This window comes from Prionailurus bengalensis, chromosome D4, assembly GCF_016509475.1.
Source record: "Prionailurus bengalensis isolate Pbe53 chromosome D4, Fcat_Pben_1.1_paternal_pri, whole genome shotgun sequence".
Lineage (NCBI taxonomy): Eukaryota > Metazoa > Chordata > Mammalia > Carnivora > Felidae > Prionailurus > Prionailurus bengalensis.
The window spans coordinates 46489092-46510528 of NC_057359.1; the positions used below are offsets into that span (position 1 = coordinate 46489092).

Genomic DNA, 21437 nt, shown 5'->3' on the forward strand with positions numbered 1-21437 from the left:
GAGGCATGGAAGAGGGCTGGAAGGTGGTGTCATAAAAATCTACGCTGAGCAATTGGTGGGGAGGCAAGTGGGAGAAAAGGGCTCCTCTGGGGAAGGCACCTTTGCAGCCCTTCGGGACAGTTTCTTGCGTCGCCCACTGTCCCTCCTCCCAGGCAGCCCCCACTCTCCGCCCGGCCCTCCCTCCCAGGGCTTCTGCGCTCGGCCTGGAGACCTGGTGGGCGGGGAAGCGTCTCCCGCTCCGCTTTCTCCCGCGCAGAGCGCGCGCGGAGCACAGGGGCATTAACTTAGCGCCCCGGGACTCTTAAGAGGCTTACTGGGCATCTGCGCCTCTTAGCGTCCCCAGCCCCCGGCCGGAGTTGCGTCAAACTTTGCCCGTGTGTGGGTGGGAGGCAGCGGGACCGCGTCCCGTCCTGCCGCACCCCGCTGCCGGGCAGGGTTAGCTGTGGACGGCGCACTTTGCTCGCCAGGCACTTCTCAAGAATGGAGCAGTCACAGTGTGGCAGCAGAGACCGCAGCGGCAGCGGCCGACCCCACCTGGCCCCGGGGCTGGTGGCGGCCGCCCCTCCGCCCCCGTCTCCGGCGTTGCCAGTGCCCCCGGGGATACCGGTTCCTCCAACTTTCCTGCGGCCGCCCAGCCTCTTTCTGCGGGCAGCCGCAGCCGCCGCGGGAAGCGGGGGCTGCGCGCCGGCTCCCGGACTGGAGAGAGGGGTGGGCGCCGTGGGCTGCGGCTATCCGCGGACACCCAAGTGCGCCCGTTGTCGCAACCACGGCGTCGTGTCGGCACTCAAGGGCCACAAACGCTTCTGCCGCTGGCGGGACTGCGCGTGTGCCAAGTGCACCTTGATAGCCGAGCGCCAGCGCGTCATGGCCGCCCAGGTGGCGCTGCGCCGGCAGCAGGCCCAGGAGGAGAGCGAGGCCCGGGGGCTGCAGAGGTTCCTGTACCCGGGGCCCTGCGGGTCCGGGGGTCGGACACCCGGAGGCGGCAGCCGAACGGAGAATTCCCAGGCCTCGAGTGGCCGTGTGGCGGTGACGACGCTGGGACTGGGTGCCCTGAGACACACTGATCTGGCGACCCCTGCTTTCCAAGTTGTCCAGCTAGATGATATGGAGGAAAACCAAGGTGAGTTGGTCTTTCCATCTACTCTTAGCAAAGAAAAATGGTTGTTTTGGAGAAAAGCGCTTGGAAAGAAGTAGCCATGCCTCCGTGGTGGGCGAGAAAAGTTGTTTAAAAGAAGCATTCATTTAAGTTCTCGGAAACTGCACTGTAATATAAACGTTAATGAGGGTGCTAGAGACGCATCACCTTGGAAGGGCGTTTTGTACTCTTAGCGGATAGGAGAAGATCCTGTAAAAGGGAAGCGTGAGTGATTAGATGAGCAACTCATGCTGGGAATGGAGTTTGCACCCAAGTTGCTCTTAACTTTGCGTGAGTTAGAACTTTAAGCGGGCATGGGGTGAAAGCGTAGTGCTCTATACTCCTTTCAGTTTTAAAACCAGAGTTAATCTTCCAGTGGTGCTGGGAAATTCACTGATTGTTGGGAATACAGTTCCTCATCTCTGGGGCAAAGCTTTGGTGCCAGCTAGAAGTGGAGAAATCTACCAAACCCCTTTTAACCTTCTTCCCTTACCTTAAAAATTTTAATCACCTCCTCCAACTGTTTGTCAGCCTCCAAAAGTGTAGAAATTCTAGCTGTAATATTTCAAGTTTCAACTCTTTCCTACAGGAGAGAAATTTAAGTTTCCCAGATTTGGGAAACCATTAGGGAGAAGTCCAATATTAGGAATTTATTTTCCAAGGATTTTTAATTTTTTCTCTTATTTATTGACTGCAAAACACCTACATCCTCTGCATTAGGTAAAAAGAGATATCTGTATTTTTTTAATTAGAGTTAAATAAAGTTTTCCTGCTGATGTAAATCTCACTGTATTTTAGTGAATTTCCCAGCCCTAACACTAAGCAGTGAAAATGTCATTTCAGTATTTTTGTATATATTCAAGACAAGTTGTGTCATATGAAATTCTGTGATAATGAAAAGTAAATCATTAATTGGAAAACTTCCTTGAATTGTGAATATTGCAGATCTTGGATCGCAGGATGTACTTTTGAAAAAGACTATCTCTGTATTTAAATATGGCATATTTGATTTTGTGTTCACCTATGCCAGTGTTTTGCCCATATTCTAGTTTATTTCAGTGGACTAAATAGACTATTTCTTATGAAAAATCAAAGAGTGCCAAAAACAAACTCATTAAACACATAGTAACTGCTATAAAAAAAGTAAAAGTTAAAATTCTGTAAACTAAATGAACAATGAAATCTGGCTGCTAAATCTCTGCTAGACATTGATTTAAATGTTTTTTGGGGGCGAGAGAGCAAAGTGTTCTGTTTTCTAGGGTCAAGTATTTTATTTTATTCTTTGCCTCAGTTGACCTCCTCTTTTGAAAAGCCATCCCTATAAGCCATTCTAAACTGACTGCCTCATGTTATCCAATATCCATAAACTGCAATATTCTATTTAATTTACTCATTAGACAAAAACCAGTGAGTGATTCAGAGGTGAATAAGATTTTCCTACACACAAAAAACGTACATACAAAAGAAGGAAGACTATACATACCCCAAACCTACAATACAAGACAAACTATACAATGATAAAAGTAAAGAGGTAAAACCAGGTATAGGAGTTGAGAGAACAGAGAGATGATGTAAATGGTATCACATATCTTAAAGATATCTTATTTTCTGGATAGTCTTATGCAATCAGTATTTTATTACATTATTTTGTACTCTGTGAGGGCAGCATACTAACAAAAATTATTTTGTGCATAAATTGCTGTAGATATGAAATTTTGACACCTTACATGTTCGGAGGGCATATTTAGTGAGTCATAGACTCTGAGTACCCCACTTGACAGTTTACTCTTTCTAATGAAAATAGAGATCAAGATAAGATAAGAGAAAATGTAAACCAAATTAAAAGTTGTTTAGTGAATGTATACATTATTATTATTTTCCTGGCATAAGCTATATAAAAGGGCATTAAAATATTACTGTTATTAATATTAATATGTTCAACATGTTGAGGCATAAAATCAGATTTTTGTATAAAAATATTTTTAGAAAACTTACCTTAATGTTGGAAGGGAGTTGTGATTTGAAGCAAATAACTAATATATTGACACTTTGAAGATATGTACAGATTACAATAGTGCAGTAGTGCAGTTTATAATATTCTTTTAGAAACAATTTGGGGGCACCTGGGTGGCTCAGTGGGTTGAGTGTCCGACTTTGGCTCAGGTCATGATCTCACGGTTCGTGAGTTCGAGCCCTGTGTCGGGCTCTGTGCTGATGGCTCAGAGCCTGGAGCCTGCTTCCTATTCTGTGTCTCCCTCTCTCTCTGCCCCTCCCTCGCTCACACTTGGTATCTATCTCTCTCAAAAATAAATAAACTTAAAAAAAATTAGAAACAATTTGACTGTACACTTAAAAAAAATATTTCCTAGGGATTGAAAAAGAAAGTCCACATTTCAGAGCATTAAAAAATACCAGGTATCTATTATCTCTCCTATAAAATAAAATATGTGCACTCTGGTATGATTTCAAATTGGTACAGCGGTGCTCATTATTGGTTTAAATTTGAAGTGAAATGCAGAATTTTGTTGTTTTTCACATTATTCGGGTAACTTAATTGAAACCTGAAATGTGAGCATTAAAAAATATTGTTGAAATTTAGTATTAGGTATTAAATATTCATTGTCATAGTGAGATTGTTCTTTCCTTTGTTTTCTTATCTAAACAATCATTTTATTTAGTTCTTTTTGAAAAGTGTCACTTTGAAAAAATAGCTCACTGGGATAACAATGAAATTTGGGTGACAATCACCAAGTAGTGCAAATACTGTGAGATATTGATCTTATGCTAATAGTTGGGGTAATAATAGACTTTTATCTTCTGATCCCTAAATTAACTACAGCATTTGAATATATAATTTTGTGACCCTGAAATGACATAATAAATAGCATTTCCCCATTGTTCCAATACCTGCATTTCTGAATGACTTTTTAAACTTCTTGTTCATTAAAATTTCTTGCAGTAAATAAGTATTACTAATATGCTATGAGTAAATGAATTATCTTACCCAGCATTATTTTTGAGTAGGTAGTACTATTTTTGGGGAAATTTTCCTTTATTTGATTCCTTTTTTTTTTTTTTCTCTCCCCCAGAACTAAAAGAGAGTAAATATGAATCATGCCAGAGTGGACAAGAAGAGCCAGTCTCCAAATCCCATCAACGTACTCTGGGATCCTCTCCTAAGCCTAATGGTGTCATTGGGAAACAAAACATCAGGCCGTCTATTTCAGAAAACTCAATCAAGGATGATAGCATTCAGCCTCCTCACCCTGGGGAGTTATCAGGAGGGGAAGAGAGTCCCAGGTCCCTGTCATCATCTGATTTGGAATCAGGAAATGAAAGTGAGTGGGCCAAAGACTTCACTGCTACCAGAGCCAGCCTTCCCACACTGTCCTCAAGACCAAGAGACCCTCTTGATATCCTTACCAGGATTTTCCCAAGTTATAGGCGTAGCCGACTAGAAGGCATTCTGCGGTTCTGCAAAGGGGATGTGGTCCAAGCCATTGAACAGGTCCTAAATGGGAAGGAGCACAGACCAGACACCAGGGACCTAGCAAGCTCAGGAGAATTGGCAAATACAGCTTTTCAGAGAGCTTCAAATTTTAGTTTAGGTGGAATTGGTTTTGGAACTCTAGGGAATAAATCAGCTTTCTCTCCTCTTCAGACTACGTCTGCCTCTTATGGAAGTGATTCACATCTCTACAGCTTAAACCCCAGACTAGGTATCAATCCGTTACGGCTGGCATATTCCTCTCCAGGAAGAGGGCTATCTGGTTTTATGTCTCCTTACCTAACTCCGGGGTTGGTACCAGCACTGCCTTTTCGGCCAGCTTTGGATTATGCATTTTCAGGAATGATTAGGGATTCTTCCTACCTTCCTAGCAAAGACTCCATAACTGGTGGCAGATTGTATTCCAGGCCAAATCAGGACAATCTGTAATATTTCTGCCTATTCTCTCTTTCTGGAACATTTCTAGAAGCATGCAACACAACCCTCACATCCACAGCTATTAATGTGTACATTATGTATGTGAGTGGATGAGTAGGCCTTATATTTCTTTTTACAACCAATATGATAGATTTGAGATCTAAAGACTTTTCTTTAGCATTTATTAAGTGAAAGAAGCATTTAAACATTATACGTGCCTTGAATAAAGCCATTTCAGGAACTATTTTTACTTTAATGAATTTTCTCCCTAAAATATCAGTTGTAAGAATTCCTGTTTTAAAACTATACTTGTTTTTATTTTATTGAAAAATGGAGTTTATAGTTGTAAAATGTTTATAAGGGTTAAAGTAACCCAGTATATAAAATGAACTAACAGGAAGAATTGAAAAGTTGAGGTAATTCCAAATAACTATTACTTTGAACTTTTTCTTCCCTTCTGTTCCTTGTACACAGGAGAGAAAAAACTTATTTAAAGTATTTTAAAGAATTTTATTCACATTTAAGTGGTTAGTAATAAGTAAAACTTTTGAGAAATTTAAATTCCTTATTTTTTTTCTGTATGTTTTACTTTCATTCATTTGTGCCATTTGTGATAACAAGTGCCATTAATAAAAACATTTCTCTTTAAAGCGAACTTTGTAAATCACACAAAGCCTGTGAACTAAATTTTAGGAAATGCGACTGCACCACCTCCTGGCCACTATCACTAATTGCATCTAAGTTCTGGTAAAGTGTAAAAGTTAGAAACAAACGGTTTCCTGAGAAGATAAGCTAACCTTGTTTTGAAATGATAATTTGGATCATGCTACAACTTTCATGTTATAAAGTGAACATCTGCTGTGGGTGAGGATTTTAATCTTTTTTTTTTTTTTTTAAATCTGGAGAAATACTCCTTTCCGTATGTTGGTGACAATATGGTAGCCATTCTCAAAGGTAAAAATAGTCTTATTCAGATAATTTAAATAGCTGCTCAGATAAATATTGACTGATGGTAGGTAGATGATGCTTAATGTACTGACGCGAGATATAAAATTTCCAAAGGGGAAATATTATCATTAAATTTTAGAGGATTCTTTGAGATTTTAATAATACTTTTTGTTCTCCATCTGGAGCATACAAAAGCTATTTATTTTAGTAAGTGGAATGTCCCTGAGAAAACTACTTATAAAACAATTTTATGAAGTTTTCTTTATATGTCATCATTTTTTTTTTTAAGGACAGTAGCTTCATTGTTGTTGTTAGGAATAAATGAAAACCCAGCTGTGGTAAAGGATAGTTGATGAGTGAGAAATAGGTTAAACAGTTTGAGCAACACGATTCACTAAAACTTTCTTAGATTATATCAGTGTGTATGTGTATATATATGCATATATATTTTATCAGAAAATATATTAAATGTGTAGTATCTCATCTTGGTATAGGATGTAGATATATTTGATAGAGTATGCATTATTTTTAGTGGTGTGACTATAAGAAAGCAGATCTTGTAAAGACTTGTTGTAATCAGTATTCATTATTTATTAAAAAGTTTCAGATTCTAAGCCTAAGCCAAAATGCAGTGCCTGGCAAGTAGTTGATATTCAATTAATATATACTGAGTGAAGGAACCATTTTGGATAATAGATCTCTCTGAGACTCTGGTAAATCTTTTTTTTTTTTTAATGTTTTATTTATTTTTGAGACAGAGACAGAGCATGAACAGGGGAGGGGCAGAGAGAGAGAGGGAGACACAGAATCTGAAACAGGTTCCAGGCTCTGAGTTGTCAGCACAGAGCCTGATGCGGGGCTTGAACTCACAGACCACGAGATCATGACCTGAGCCGAAGTCAGACGCTCAACTGACTGAGCCACCCAGGCGCCCCGAGACTCTGGTAAATCTAAAGAACTCTATATATGGCCTACGCACAGTTTTGCATATAATTTAACAGGGTTCTTGAATCTCTAAATGCCATTCACCATTCAGTATAGAATCCTTGCTGATTCTTAAATTGTTTCCATTGCATTAATTCACTTCCAAATGCTATTTTTTTTGGAAAAGTACTAGATCCTATAGAGGGTACCAAATGTAAAATATTGTGCTCTCAAGGAAGTTACGTTATACAATAGAGATCTGGCTTTTTTTGTTTGTTTGTTTGTTTGATCTGGCTTAATAATGTAACAGTGCCAGAGACATTGGATTCTTTGTGTGGTTTACATAATGATATGCCTGTATCCATTTGAGAAGATGAATTGCTTTTGAACTGGGGAGAACATCCATTTTGGGCCATATTCAAATTAAAAAATAATGTTATAATCTTAAAACTTAAATTAATTTACATAATGCTTTACATATCTCATACCCTTTACAATACTTTTAGAACTAAATAAGCTTATAGAGTAGGTCCCATTTTCTCCAACATTAAATTGAATGTGAGGGACTTGAGGCTCAGCAGTAGTGTTGTCCATCCCCAAGATTACCATAATAGTGCCAATCGTCAGCAGAATTTACTTCACCAATTTCAATTAGACTCTAAGTTCTGAGGAACTTAGACTCATGTGTGTCTCCTCACAGCTTTGTATAGTATCTGGTATACAGCAGGTGCTCAAATAATAGCTTTCTGTGACTGAATTAAACCTAAAAAGGAAGTATTAGCTTAGAAATGTGCTTATTCAACAGCTGTTTATTAAACTCCTACTTTGTGCCAGTCACTGTGTTAGACACAGGAGATAAAGTGGTTAATACAATACAAGAGGTTAACAAGGCCTCACCTCAAGTTGCTCATAGTCTCTATTATCCATGTGTACAAAAACAACCAATTATGCAGTGTTGGTGCTATTTGACAATGTTGGTCTGCATAATTGTGAGGTTTATGCCCATGGATGCTGCTTGAGGTCTAAACTCCTAAGCCACTAATTAGGAAGAGGACATCTATTTCTATGTAATGTGTTTACGGAAGTGTAATTTTTTTGAGAGGTAAACTGCTTTCAGGTGTCTAGTGAAAGAAGTGGGCAAAGAGAAGCTTTTGTTCCCTTGAGTGGAGTGTGTGGAAGTTACCCTAGCTTCCTCATGGCCTCTGGATCGGAGCTATTTCCTGACCCCAATCCCAGGGTTGAACTTTTGGAATTTCTCTGAGTCCGTGCATAGGCCTCCTGGTGTAAGGTCTCATCTGGCTATTCTATGAAAATGGTTTAGAGTTGAGGGGACAATTGAAGAGCATGTGAGTCAAATGGTTTATTTTTTTTTGCTGCAATTCCTGCTGAAACAAAAAGCTTTGGGGGATTTTAAGACTGTCCTTTCTAGGAATTCCTCACTGTGAACTTAGAACTAAGAAAACTATGAAGTGGCCTCCTCATTCAACTCTTTATTTTTTTAAACACGGTTTCCTTAGACATTTGTTTTTCTTTGAAATTAAAAAGCCTTCAGAATGCAAGAGACACTTGGCATAAAGAACCTTATTATTTACCACTGTGAATAGAATTGTTCTCCCATTCACGAAATGAGATGAAGTGCATCATTAGCTTCATAAAGATAAAGCTATCCTCTGGGCACCGTGATTCTTCAGTGTAGACACTCGTCCTTTAGATCAAGGGTAACAGGAAAAGTTCTTGCTCAGATCCTTTCTTCTCCCTCCCCACATACCTCCAATAATCCTGTTATGGATGCCTGCACTGCAAAGCAAGGCCCATAGTTATTTGGCATAGTTCCCTCCAAATTGAAGCTGTTCTGGTGTAACATTTCAGAGCAGCTGTGCCAAACATTAAAGTACTTTTTTTTTTTTTTTTTTTAGTTTTTTGCTTGCTAAGTATTCGAATGAGAGAAATTCATTACTATTTCCTCTTTCTGAGCTCTACACTAGTGATGGGGAATTCAAGGAAGACAGGATGACAGAGAAGAGAACTATGAAGGTGTCTGTTTTTTTACTTTTGCTAATTTGGCAACTAAAAAACTTACGGTGTAATTTCTTTAGACTGTCACAGTATCCTCTATGTCATAATGGCCCCATTATCTAGTTTTATGAGGATGCTCATAGTTTTAAAATGGGTGCACAGATGTGGCCTTATCAAAACACCTGTGTCAAAAAGTTGCTTTAAAATATCGAATGTTTAGGGCGCCTGGGTGGCTCGGTCGGTTAAGCGTCCGACTTCAGCTCAGGTCATGATCTCACGGTCCGGGAGTTCGAGCCCCGCGTCGGGCTCTGTGCTGACCGCTCAGAGCCTGGAGCCTGTTTCAGATTCTGTGTCTCCCTCTCTCTCTGCCCCTCCCCTGTTCATGCTCTGTCTCTCTCTGTCTCAAAAATAAATAAACGTTTAAAAAAAATTTAAAATATCGAATGTTTATTAAACTCCATTTTAGTGATAAATTCATTCAAGAAAAATAGACTAAAAAAATAGGCTAGACATTGATATAAATGGAAGGAAATGTATAGAAAGTTGAACAAGCATACCAAAAAATGTTGATTAGAAAATCCATGTCAAGCAGGAAGTGTTTTAGATTCCTGTCCTTGACCTTTTATAAATTTTTTGTCAACCAGTTAGATGAAGGAATAAAGGTATAAAATTCATTGTTATCTTATTCATGGGCAACACCTATTTAGGAAGGGCAGCTAATCTTTTGGAGGACAGAATTAAGTTTTAAATTATTGATTCTCACCCTCTAACTCCCATTCCAGTGAACTGATAATAATGTTCAAGATGTTAGGACAAAAACAAAAAAAAAACCCAAAAACAACAACAAAAACCCAACCAAACAAAAACCCAACAAAGGAAGAGAGACCTGGATTTACAACACCTTCTTAGGAGAAAAAAAAGTAATGTTATCTATTGATTGGTAAATTTACCATGAGATTACCGTGTAACATGCCTGTTCTAAAAGTCAATTGAAATTAGATTACGTGAATAGGAATAAAGTGTGTGGAATGAGGGAGGTGACAGTACCACGGAGTCTGGAATATCAGTTGGTCAGATATTGGCGGAAGTCATATGATTGGTTCTGAATGCTGTACACCAAGAGTGATTCTAAAACGTGGAATAAAACAGAGAGGTATAAAAGGCTAAGTGGTGATGGTGGTGGTGGTAGTACTGTTTTATGAGAAAGTGTTAGAAATAGGACAAATGACAATATTTAAAGAGCTAGCATATGACCACAGTGGATAGGGGTTATTCTGTAGAGTGTAGAGGGCATGGAAAATGAAAGTTACATGGAGAGAGAATTCAGAGGAACATAAGGAAGGACTGTTTGGCAGTTGGCAACTGTCCAAGAGTGGAATGTGTGCCTTGTATAAAAATGTGTCCTGTACACAGTGAAAACACCATGTAGAAATGACCATTTAGAGGCCTGCTTGATGAATTTTTCAAGCACTCCTTCTGTGTTGGAACTCAGTCATAAAGAAAGCCAGAACAATGGTTAATATTTGTTGAATAAATGATTTTAAATTCTAAGATGATGACAATGAAAACACTCAACCATTATTTGTCAGTGAAGCACATTGTAGTTTTGTTCCTCGAAAGTCTCAGGAGTAGATGCAAAAGGAAGAGACAGAATAGTGTATGATTTATAGGGAGTGAAGAAGTATAGAGGTTAGCAGGAGGTCAGTTGGTATACAGTTGGTCAGTTGGCCTAAGAAAAAAGAGAAGGGCTTAAAAAGGACACGAAGATCCCTGGAGATAAACATATTTTCCAGAAAGTGCACATTGGCATGCCTTCCTGAAAGGAGCGTTTACGCTGGAGTTGGGGAGACTTAGGACGGATTTAGCTAAATAGGCAGGTTAATTAAACTCGTGGTCATTTGTTCTCTTTCAGTAAAGCAAGGATAATAATTCTGAGCTATAGCTGATCATTATTAATAGATCTTACTAGAGTAGAGAAATGGGAGAGAGGAAAAATTGGTGTGTGAATGCCCACAGTTAGAAACAAGGGACAAATGAATGCTCCTATCCACTAGTGCCTTCATATTTGTAACTAATGATGGGATCATAGACGGTATTGATAACTTAACTTTTCCCACTCCCCATTTCATATTTTTTGCCCCCAGCCAGTGTCTGAGTTCATTGTGGTTCCTTACTTAGTGGGGTGGCTCAAATCTTCATTCCTAAGGAATCTGTGCTGTTACAGTCCTGCTTTTGTTGAGTGGCTGTTAACTTCTTACTAACTTTTACCATAAAATGTGGGAAGATGAAGTAACACTCTCGTGGATCTCTTCCATGCTAAATATACTCCCCCTGCTTCTTTCCTATTGTGTCAAGAGGTGTCCCAAGTAGCCAATGGTAATCTCAGGTTCCAGGACAATGTTGTATTGTTTGGTGGAATACTTTTCCTTTGGGAATGAAGACTTCTAAGGCAAAAATGCCAAAAGTTGTAGAGAAAGGAAACAAAAACATTGCTAGTGAAAATCATTAGCATTAATATGAGAAGAGCCATTTCTTTGTCTATCTTGTGATTTCTAGACTCATGAATTCTGGGTATAGGAGAAGCATCACTACATATTTACAGCTGATTCAAAGCATATCTTACATCTAGGAGGACATTATTCCGGCTCCATAAAGTGCTGTCACCAGCTGGTGCCATAACTGAGTCTTCCAAAGGCCATTCCATAATTTTATTAAGCCAGCTGTTTCAGGATGAGGGAAACATGATGATACCAGAGAAAGAAGTCCATGAGCATGAGACAAATGTTGTACTTCATTTGCTATAAAGTGAATTTCTTTGTCAGAAGCAATGTTGTATGGAATACTGTGAAGGTGAATAAAGCATTCAGTAAGCCCACAGATGGTAGTTTTAGCCGAAACTGAGAGTAGGAAAGACAAAACCATCTCCAGCGTAAATGTCTTTTCCAGTGAGAACAAAGAGCTTCTCCTTCAATGATGGAAGTGATCCAGTGTAATCAACCTGATACCAGGTGGTTGGCTGGTTCCCCCCAGGAAAGGGTGCCATTTTAGGGGCTCAGTGTTGATGTTTGCTCTTGGCAGGTTGGGTACTCAGCAGTGGCTCTAGCCAAATTGGCCTGGATGAGTGTTAATCCGTGTTGCTGAGCCCATACACAAGTTCCATCTCTGCTTCCATGATCATTGTCTTCATGAGCCAGTTGAGCAATTACAGAGATAAAAGAATGGGGGAAAGAATGGGTCACTTTGTGCAAATGATTATTAAGATCTTCCTCTTCTAAGATTGCTGTTTGGGACAGCATTTTTATGGGACAAAAAGATTCTCATATCTGTGCCCACTGGGAGAGGTCTTTCCTCATATCTCTTCCCTAGATTGTGTTTTTTTCATGTTTCTCCCAGCTATGTTTCTTCTGGCCAGAGGGCCAAACTGTGAGCCACTGCTCATGACTCATTTTTAGATATGTGCTTCCATCCATCTATTCTTCTTTTCCTGGCAAAATGAACAATCAGGTCCACAGCTTGAAGTTCTTCCCATTGGAAAGATTTTCTTCATTGCTCTCCTTCAGGGCCACACCTGTAGTACTGCAGCTGTTCATTTTAGATAGTGCCAGAATCGTGTGTAGAATCATCTGTGAACAAGGACCAAATTGTTCTTCTTTATTCTGGTGTCATAGACAACTTCACATTAGAGAGAAAGGAGCAAATGTGGCAGGGGTCTGAGCCATGGAAATTTGAGCCACTTTTCATGTAACTGGCTTGTGACTTCAAAACTTGGGGACAAAAACCTATGTATCACTTCCACTTGACTCAAATACTGCTATAGAGGATTTTGTGGGTCACACAACACTCAGTTCATATGAGTATTTCAGGTCACATGCTTATTTAATGGCCAGTATTAAGTGTTAGGGCTCTAGTAGGACCCAGTTACAAGGCAGAAGCTGTTTGTCAAATGCAAATGATTATCTGCACAGAAGCATAGCTTTTCTCCAAAGTCCAAGAAGGGTATCCTATGATTTATGTGTAGAAGTCAACCAAAGCTTTCCCTTAGGATCACCAACTGCCATAGACACTTCAAGCACTATTGAATATACTGAGTCATGTGACCCAAATGATAAGACAGGTTGAATAGAAGAGTGGATCTGTTGCAGAACTTCCTTTTGATCTAGAACTCAAGCACACCATTTACTGGGTTATTTGGTGAATAGGTTGAAGTAAGATGCTCAAATCAGGTATCTATTGCAACTGAAATTCAGAAGTCCATCTTTTAGAGGTAGTGGGTGCCAAATACAGAAACATGCTTACCATTGGGTAAGATATACTTCAACATGCACCAGACCACTGATACCCTGGAAATTTCACTAGAAATTTTACTACTTCCTACTCACTGGGTTCAGTCAGCATGATATCATCTGTATGGGCTTGCTTGATGTCCTGTAGAAAAGAGAGAAGCAAACAAGTTCCCAGAGGACTAGACCATGGAGACAGCTGGAGAGTTGATAGAGCTCTAAGGTGAAATGCTAAAGTCTATTACTGTTTCTGTGGCCTTTACTAGCAAGTACAGAGGAAAAGTATTTTTTTCAGTTTTGTTATTTTTTAATTGAAATATAATTAACATACCACGTTATATTAGTTTCAGGTGTACAATATAATGATTCAACATTTCTATATATTAGTTTTCGTCATAAGTGTACTCTTTTTAAAATGTTTATTTATTTTTGAGAGGGGGAGAGAGTGTGAGCAGGAGAAGGGCGGTGGATGGGGGGGAGACGGAGGATCTGAAGCAGGCCCTGTGCTGACAGCAGAGAGCCTGATGCAGACTCAAACTCATGAACCATGAGATCATGACCTGAGCTGAAGTCAGATGCTTAATTGACTAAGCCACCCAGGCACCCTGATAATTGTACACCTAATCCTCTTTATCTATTTCATCCCCCTCTCCCCCTGCACCTCCCCTCTGGAAACCACCAGTTCTGTATATATGAGTCTGTTTTTTTCTCTTTTGTTTTCTTTGTTTTTTTCCTTAAATTTCACATGAGTGAAATCATATGGTAATTGACATTCTGATTATTTCACTTAGAATTATTCTCTAGGTCTATCCATGTTGTTGCAAATGGAAAGATCTCATTCTTTTTATGGCCAAGTAAAGCATTCCATTGTGTGTGTGAGTGTGTGTGTGTGTGTGTGTGTGTGTGTGTGTGTGTGTGTATCCATTCATCTACTGATGGACACTTGAATTCCTTCCCTTTCTTGTCTATTGTAAATAATGCAATAAATGTAGGAGTGCATTTATCTTTCTTAATCAGTGTTTTCATTTTCATGAGGTAGACACCTAGCAGTGAAATTACTGGGTAGTATGGTACTTCTATATTTAGTTTTCTCAGGAAACTACATACTGTTTTCCCTAGTGGTGGCACCAATTTACATTCCCACCAACAGTGCACAAGTGTTCCCTATTCTCCACATCCTCTCCAACACTTGTTATTTCTTATCTTTTTGATACCAGCCATTCTGAGTCATATGAGATGATATCTCATTGTGGTTTTGATTTGCATTTTCCTGATGATGAGTGATTTTGAGCATCTTTTCTTGTGTCTGTTGGCCATTTGTATGTCTTCTTTGGAAAAATTTCTGTTCAGGTTCTCTGTCATTTTTAATCAGATTATTTTTTTGTTGCTGTTGTTGTTTCAGTGTCAAGTTCTATAAGTACTTTATAGATTTTTGGATACTAACCCTTTACCAAATATGTCATTTGCAAATATCTTCTCCCATTCAGTAAAGTTGTCTTTTGTTTTAATGATGGTTTCCTGTGCAAAAGCTTTTTATTTTGATGTAGTCCCAGTAGTTTATTTTTGCTTTTGTTTCCCTTGCCTGAGGAGACATATCTAGAAAAATGTTTCAATGGCCAATATCAAATAAATTACTGCCTATGTTTTCTTCTAGAAGTTTTATGGTTTCAGGTCTCACATTTAGGTCTTTAATGCATCTTGAGTTTATTTTTGTGTATGTTGTTAGACAATGGTTCGGTGTCTTTCTTTTACATGTAGCTGTCCAGTTTTCCCAGCACCATTTGTTGAAGAGAACTGTCTTTTACCCATTGTATGTTCTTGCTTTTTTTGTCTTAGATTAATTGACAATGTAAGCATGAGTTTATTTCTGGGCTCTCTGTTCTGTTCCATTATTCTATGTTCCAGGACCATACTGCTTTAATTACTACAACTTTGTAGTATCTCTTGAAATTTGGGATTGTGATACCTCCAGCTTTGATCTTTCTCAAGATGGCTTTGGCTATTCAGGGTCTTTTGTGGTTCCATGCAAATTTTAGTATTATTTATTCTAGTTCTGTGAAAAATGTCATTGGTATTTGGTAGGGATCACATTGTATCTGTAGATTGCTTTGGGTAGTATGGACATTTTAACATATTCATTCTTCCAAATGATGAGCATGGAATATTTTTCCATTTTGTTGTGTCATCTTCAATTTCTTTCATCAGTGTTTTATAGTTTTTGGAGTACAGGTCTTTCTCCTTTTTGGTTAAGTTTGAGAAAACGTATTTTTGAGATCAATAGTCTCAAACTAGAAAAAAATGGAGTTGTTGACTTGCTCCAATAAAGCAGCCACATCTGGAAATAAGCTGCAGTTGTGGTTACTACCTAATTAAGTTTATAATAGTACAGTGTCATTTTTCAAGACCCATCTGCCTTATCCATAGGCCAAATAGGTGAATTGAATGAGGATGTGGTAGGGCTCTGTCCTTGATGATGAGAGAAATCTTGGCATTCTCTCCAGGAATGTGCTATTGTTTTTCCTCACTACTTTGGTCAAGAGTGGAATTCTAGAGGCTTACATTTGACATTTTCCATTGTAACCTACTCGATCCATAGGTCAGGGATCCAATGTGGGGACTGTGCCAATTTCTGAGTATGTCTCTTCCAACTATCCTTTCCAGAGTTGAGGAAATAAACATGGGGTAATTTGGGGGCACCCACTGGGTTCACTATGAGGCTGATGATCTGATCCAAAATGTCATTGATGATTAGATCTCATTTCTCCTTCTTAAACCTTATCTAGCCTGGTGGATCATAGTGGTAGTTTGGATTCTCAGGGAATAGTCACTGTCTAATAAATCTTGAAAAATATGATTATTTATTTGTCCCCATTGTATAGACAGTCACCCGCAAAATTGGCTCATGTCCTTTTGGAGAAAGCTAGGAGGAAGATTTATAGTTTAAATTGTTACAAGTGTAGCAGGGTCCTCACTCAAGTGGACCCATCCTCAATTTCTATAAGAGGCTCTAGGTCTATAAACAGGCTTAAGTCTAGAAATTTGTTGAAGAGCTGTAACTCTTTTATGGTGGCTCAAGAAAGAGTTTTATCATACTTAGACCTTTTATACTTATACAATTAAAGTATGACTTTTTCAGATTTCTCATCTATTTTAATCCTAGAGACATAATGATTGATTAGTCAATGCCAAAGAGCCCTGCAGGTCAAATGATTCTGGCAACTGTTTCAGTTCTGTGTTGTTACTGTTTTTTAATAGTAGCCATGCCCATCCAGGGTGCCTGAAAAAAATTATGTTCACTGTTCTGTGTTGTTTATTGTTCTGTTCTATAAATGCCAATTAGACACTGTTGGTTGGCTGTATTGTCCAGTATGTCCATATTCTTGCTGATTTTTGTCTAGTAGTTCTATGAATTCCTGAGAGTAGGGTATTAAAGGTGCCATTTGTAATGGTGGTATTGTCTCACTGTTTTGGCAAAACACACCAGTCTCCCATCCCAAACACATATGCATACAACTTGTTCTCTATGCAGAAAACATTATTATTAATAAATTAAATAATCAGGAAGAGTATGATTTGGTGATTGTTGAAATTCTGAGTTTTTGTCATTTTCTTTCATATTTTGAAAACTAATGCAGATACTTTGGTGTGTGTATCACTTACCATAATTTATAATTTATTGACTCTTTGATTTGAAAATTTATACTTTCTAATATAAAAAGTTTTCAACACTTTCTAAAAATACCAGCATAAATGAAGTCTTATAATTTTCTGTCTTTATTTTATGGACAAATGTAGAAACCTATAGTTATTTTCATGGGTGCAACACACTGTGGCATTTAAATGCATTAAGATGATTTTGATTACAAAACAGTGTGTCTTAACATCCGATCAAGCAGCAGCTATGCGTTCACAGTTTAATTTACCCTTTCTGTTGAATACACATAACAATCATAAATAAAATACATTTATTTAAAAATCAAATGCCCATAGCTTTGTTCAAAAATAAGATAAATATTTTTGAGAAATGAATAGAACAGAAACTGATAGTAATAAACAGAAGGCTAAAGGTACATATTTCTTGGGTTTTAGGGAACCAAATGGTGAAAGGCAATTGGAATTTGACTGCTTTGGACTAATGTCAATCAATATTGCCTTCTGTTCATGAGTAGTTAGAGAAAAAAGTTGATGAATCAAACTTGGAGGATGTGGCTAGGGTTCCTTGCCAAGGAAAGCAGGCTGAAAAAGTTTGCCACAGTTGCCTAGAGTTATACCTTGCTTGGTATGATAGGAAAGAGAAAACAGTCATGCACCCAGGATCTGGATCATGCTCTGTTATGGCCTTTGATATCATTCCAGTACTAATGTGAAATAGGAGCCTTGAGGTGCCATTATAATGCACGGTTGTACATTGGAGGTCTTGAGGGTGCAATGTAGGCAAGCATAAAACTGCTAGGGAAGAATGAACAGAGAGAATAAGAAAGGAAGAAAAGTGAACTACCACTAAAGAAGCATGCAAATTAAAATTTTAATGCACAGGAGGGAATCTATTTCCAAGACACGACTGTCTCAAGCAACAGTTGGGGCATAAGTATATGTCCATAAAATTCAAACAATAGAATGATTTGAATATGACATTAAAATTAATATATTTAAGAGCCTCAAAGATATAAAAGTAGAAATACTACTTAAAAATAAATTTCAGACTGATTCAGACTGATATGTATTTTTGAAAAACAGTTACAGATAGTAAAAACCAATTAAAAATCTTAGGAATAAAGAGTATTGAGAAAAGAATTAGCTAATTGGAAAATACTACTGAGAAGTTCATCTGGAACCTAGCACAAAGATAAAGAGGTGAAAAAGATAAATGGGTACTTAGAATGATGGTGGAAAATCGATTGAGAGGCTCCAACATATGTCTTGTAGGAGTCCTAGGAGTAGAGAATTGAGGAAATTGTATAGAGTAACAGCTAAAGTATTTTCAGGTGTGCAGTTGAGAAAACAAACAGCTAAACTATGTGAGTAAGTGTTAATAACTACTCTATGTCTACTTTTTATAAGTAAAAAAAATTTAGGACTACAGATCTAGGTAGTAACATGGAAAATACAGATGGGGAAAGGGTGTTTGTGATAAGATTCTTGTCTTTTGGGAGAGAAAAAAGATATTAAATAATTTTAGAAAAAATATTTTCTTAGGTATGCATGTTGACAACCTCAAGGTTATCACTGAAGAATAATAATCAAATATACAACTTCTAAGCCATGAGATATATTAATATACATTTCAAGTCATTTTTCTTCAGATGTTTTACTCCTTGAATAGAGACATGACCTTACTCTCCTTTTTCCCTCTCATCTCCTACTGGGACTTCTCACTCAGTAAACCCAATGGGAAGCCTTAGGGAAAGGAAGCTGGTTGATGTGCCCACATAGATAGATCCACCACTGGGGACACAGAGTAGAATGGAGAATTGGGAGATCTGATCTGGAGGTGGAAAGGAATATATTTGGTAAAACCTCATCACAAAAATAAATCCCAGGTAGAAAAAAGGCCCTTATGTGGAAAACACAGCATTGAAATTATTAAAAGATAATGAGACTATATCTAGGGAGTATGGGAATATTTCTTTACCAGGATCCCAAAAACACATCTCAAAAGACAGACAGATGAATGGAACTATAGTAAAATTAATTTTTTGGACAGTAATACGCAAACCAATCAAATGTCAATAACAAACTACATATATAGCACACAAAGAATGGCATTCCAGGATATATAAGTACTATGGATCAATACAGTTGGCCAAATAATCATTAGAAGATGTAAACCATTATACGGCAGTTAACATGAATTGGTTGGATCTTTATGTGTCAATGTGGATAAATCTCAAGACAAAATACTGAATTAAAAAAACCTCATGAAATGATTATGTATAGAATATATTTAATATGATTGTGACTGGAATAATCCCATTTGTGAAAATTAAACTAAAAGTACAACAATGCTGTGTATTGTTTCTGGATAGATATGCAATAAAAGTACAAACAAACAGATTAGTTATAGTAAAGAAATCATGTTAGTTACTTGCAACTAGGATTGGAGGGGATTGGGAGTGGGTAATGTAATGTAGGTGTTTGAATGTAATCTCTAATGTTTTATTTCCTTTTTTATTATTGTTTAATTTGTATATATTTTTTATTTTAGAGAGAGAGTGCGAGTGGGGGAGAGGGGCAGAGGGAGAGAGAAAGAGGATCTTAAGCAGGTTCCTAACTCAGCACAATATGGGGCTGGATCCCATGACCCTGGGATCATGACCTAAGCTGAACTCGAGTCAGACACTTAACTGACTGAGCTACCTAGGTGCCTCCACCCCCACAGATGTTTTCTTTCTTTTCTTTTTCTTTTTATTTATTTATTTTACTTTTTTTAACGTTTATTTATTTTTGACAGAGAGAGACAGACAGACAGAGGACGAGCAGGGAGGGGCAAAGTGAGAGAGAAACACACACAAAATCTGAAGCAGGCTCCAGGCTCTGAGCTGTCAGCACAGAGCCCGATGCAGGGTTCAAACCCACGAATTGTGAGATTATGACCTGAGGCAAAGTCGGACTGACTCAACCGACTGGGCCAGCCAGGTGCTCCTATTTCTTAAAAAAATCTTAAATATGACCAAATGTCAACTTTACTTAATTAAAAGAGGTATAGGTACATTTTATTATCCTTTTTTTATTTTCTGGGCTTTAAAAGCTTTTTTGGGGGGGCTTTAAACTTTTTAAAAATAACAAAAAGGAAGAATACTTTATTAATGCAATACAAAAATACTTTCTCTCAGATATATGAGTGTGATTAGGGTCATCATGAGACTACTAATTTTAATTCTGTAGACCGAGTTCATGATGCAAGTTAAGGAATTCCTTTTGTGCTTTTTCCAGTCCTACTGTTTTTCTGGTAATGGAGGCAAACAAGCAAGACGTATTTTTCCTCTGTCTTTCCTTCCCATAGCAAAAGAGTATTAAAAATAGTCCCAGGAGTTCAGGAACTGAGCAGCCAGAAAGTGGTTCTTAATTCATGCATAAGTGTTAATTGATTTCTTAATTGAATAAGCACAATTGTACAAAACAATATTCGGGGCTATGTAGATAAATACAGAAATGATCTTAGAGGAAAAGCAGGTGGCAGGAAATTAACATTTACTAAACACCTCTTGTGTGGCAGGCTCTAAACAGGAATTTGAGTGCACAATCAGACTATTAATATGGAGTCCTTTAAATCTGATGTTTTAAAATATATATTCAGTGTTTACTTAATTTTGGCACTTAGAAACTTGTTTCCTATCAATAAAAATGGAAAACTTGTGTTCCACATAACAGATTCATTCCATAAACTCATTATCACAGTATTTAACTTGTGTCTGCTGTACTGTTTGGTCGTTCACACCGTAAGGAAAGAAACACCTCTCTTGGACAGACTGTAGACTGTGTTTGAAGTTTCTTTTCCGTCTTTTCTGTTAGCAGAACAGTTCCTATTTTCCAGGGGATTTTATTTCTCTGACTTTCTTTTCTGATACTCTGAACTGTAAAGCTAATTGGTTGACATAAAAATGAAGAGCAAGGAAGGTCCTAAGGTTCAATTCTTGATTTTTCACTTCCTGTTTGACCCCTGTTAGGCAACTGCCTTTTTAATATTCCAGTTGCCTCATCGGGCAATTGAGATGTTAATGGTGCCACCTAGCTCAGAGGGTTGTTGGGAGTGGAGGGAGGGAGGTTTAAAAAGTAGGAAATAACACATCTCTGTCACTTCGACATTGAGCAGCATTAAGCTTCTGCAAATGTAACCTATGGGTTTTTTTTTGTTTTTTTTTTTAAAGAATTACAAGTTAGGTGATAAAATAACTCATCTGTTCTTGGAAGATAGCACTATACCACACAATCGTGTGCTTCAGATTTTCAGACTTGATGCCCGAGGCCATGTCAGCTGTTCAGTCTCCAGCCTGGGGTATAGGTGGGAACCTGTACTATGCCATTTTCATCTTGCTCCAAACGGGTCCATTCTGTAGGGAGTGCTTTTTAAAACCTCCACTTGAGGGCGCTGTCTACTTCTGTGGGAATTAGAATATCTCAAATGTCCAGTTACACAAAGAACCTTTTTCGATTTAGCCCATATTGTATTTCCAATTTATTCCAGGGTCATGTTAGTTCTCCTTATTGA

At 38.2% G+C, this 21437-nt stretch overlaps 1 protein-coding gene across 1 annotated transcript; it reads left to right on the forward strand.

Moving 5' to 3' along the window:
* The first annotated feature begins 417 nt into the window (after positions 1-417).
* Positions 418-6369, forward strand: DMRTA1 (DMRT like family A1). Its single transcript, XM_043565157.1, has 2 exons — positions 418-1120; positions 4225-6369. Exons 1-2 carry the CDS (start codon positions 481-483, stop codon positions 5070-5072), a joined length of 1488 nt encoding a protein of 495 aa, XP_043421092.1. The 5' UTR covers positions 418-480; the 3' UTR covers positions 5073-6369.
* Positions 6370-21437: the final 15068 nt, after the last annotated feature.

Coding starts and splice junctions, on each gene's coding strand:
- DMRTA1 (XM_043565157.1), top strand. CDS start 481: ATGGAGCAGTCACAGTGTGGCAGCAGAGACCGCAGCGGCAGCGGCCGA. Junction 1,121..4,224: donor TGATATGGAGGAAAACCAAG/GTGAGTTGGTCT, acceptor TCTCTCCCCCAG/AACTAAAAGAGAGTAAATAT.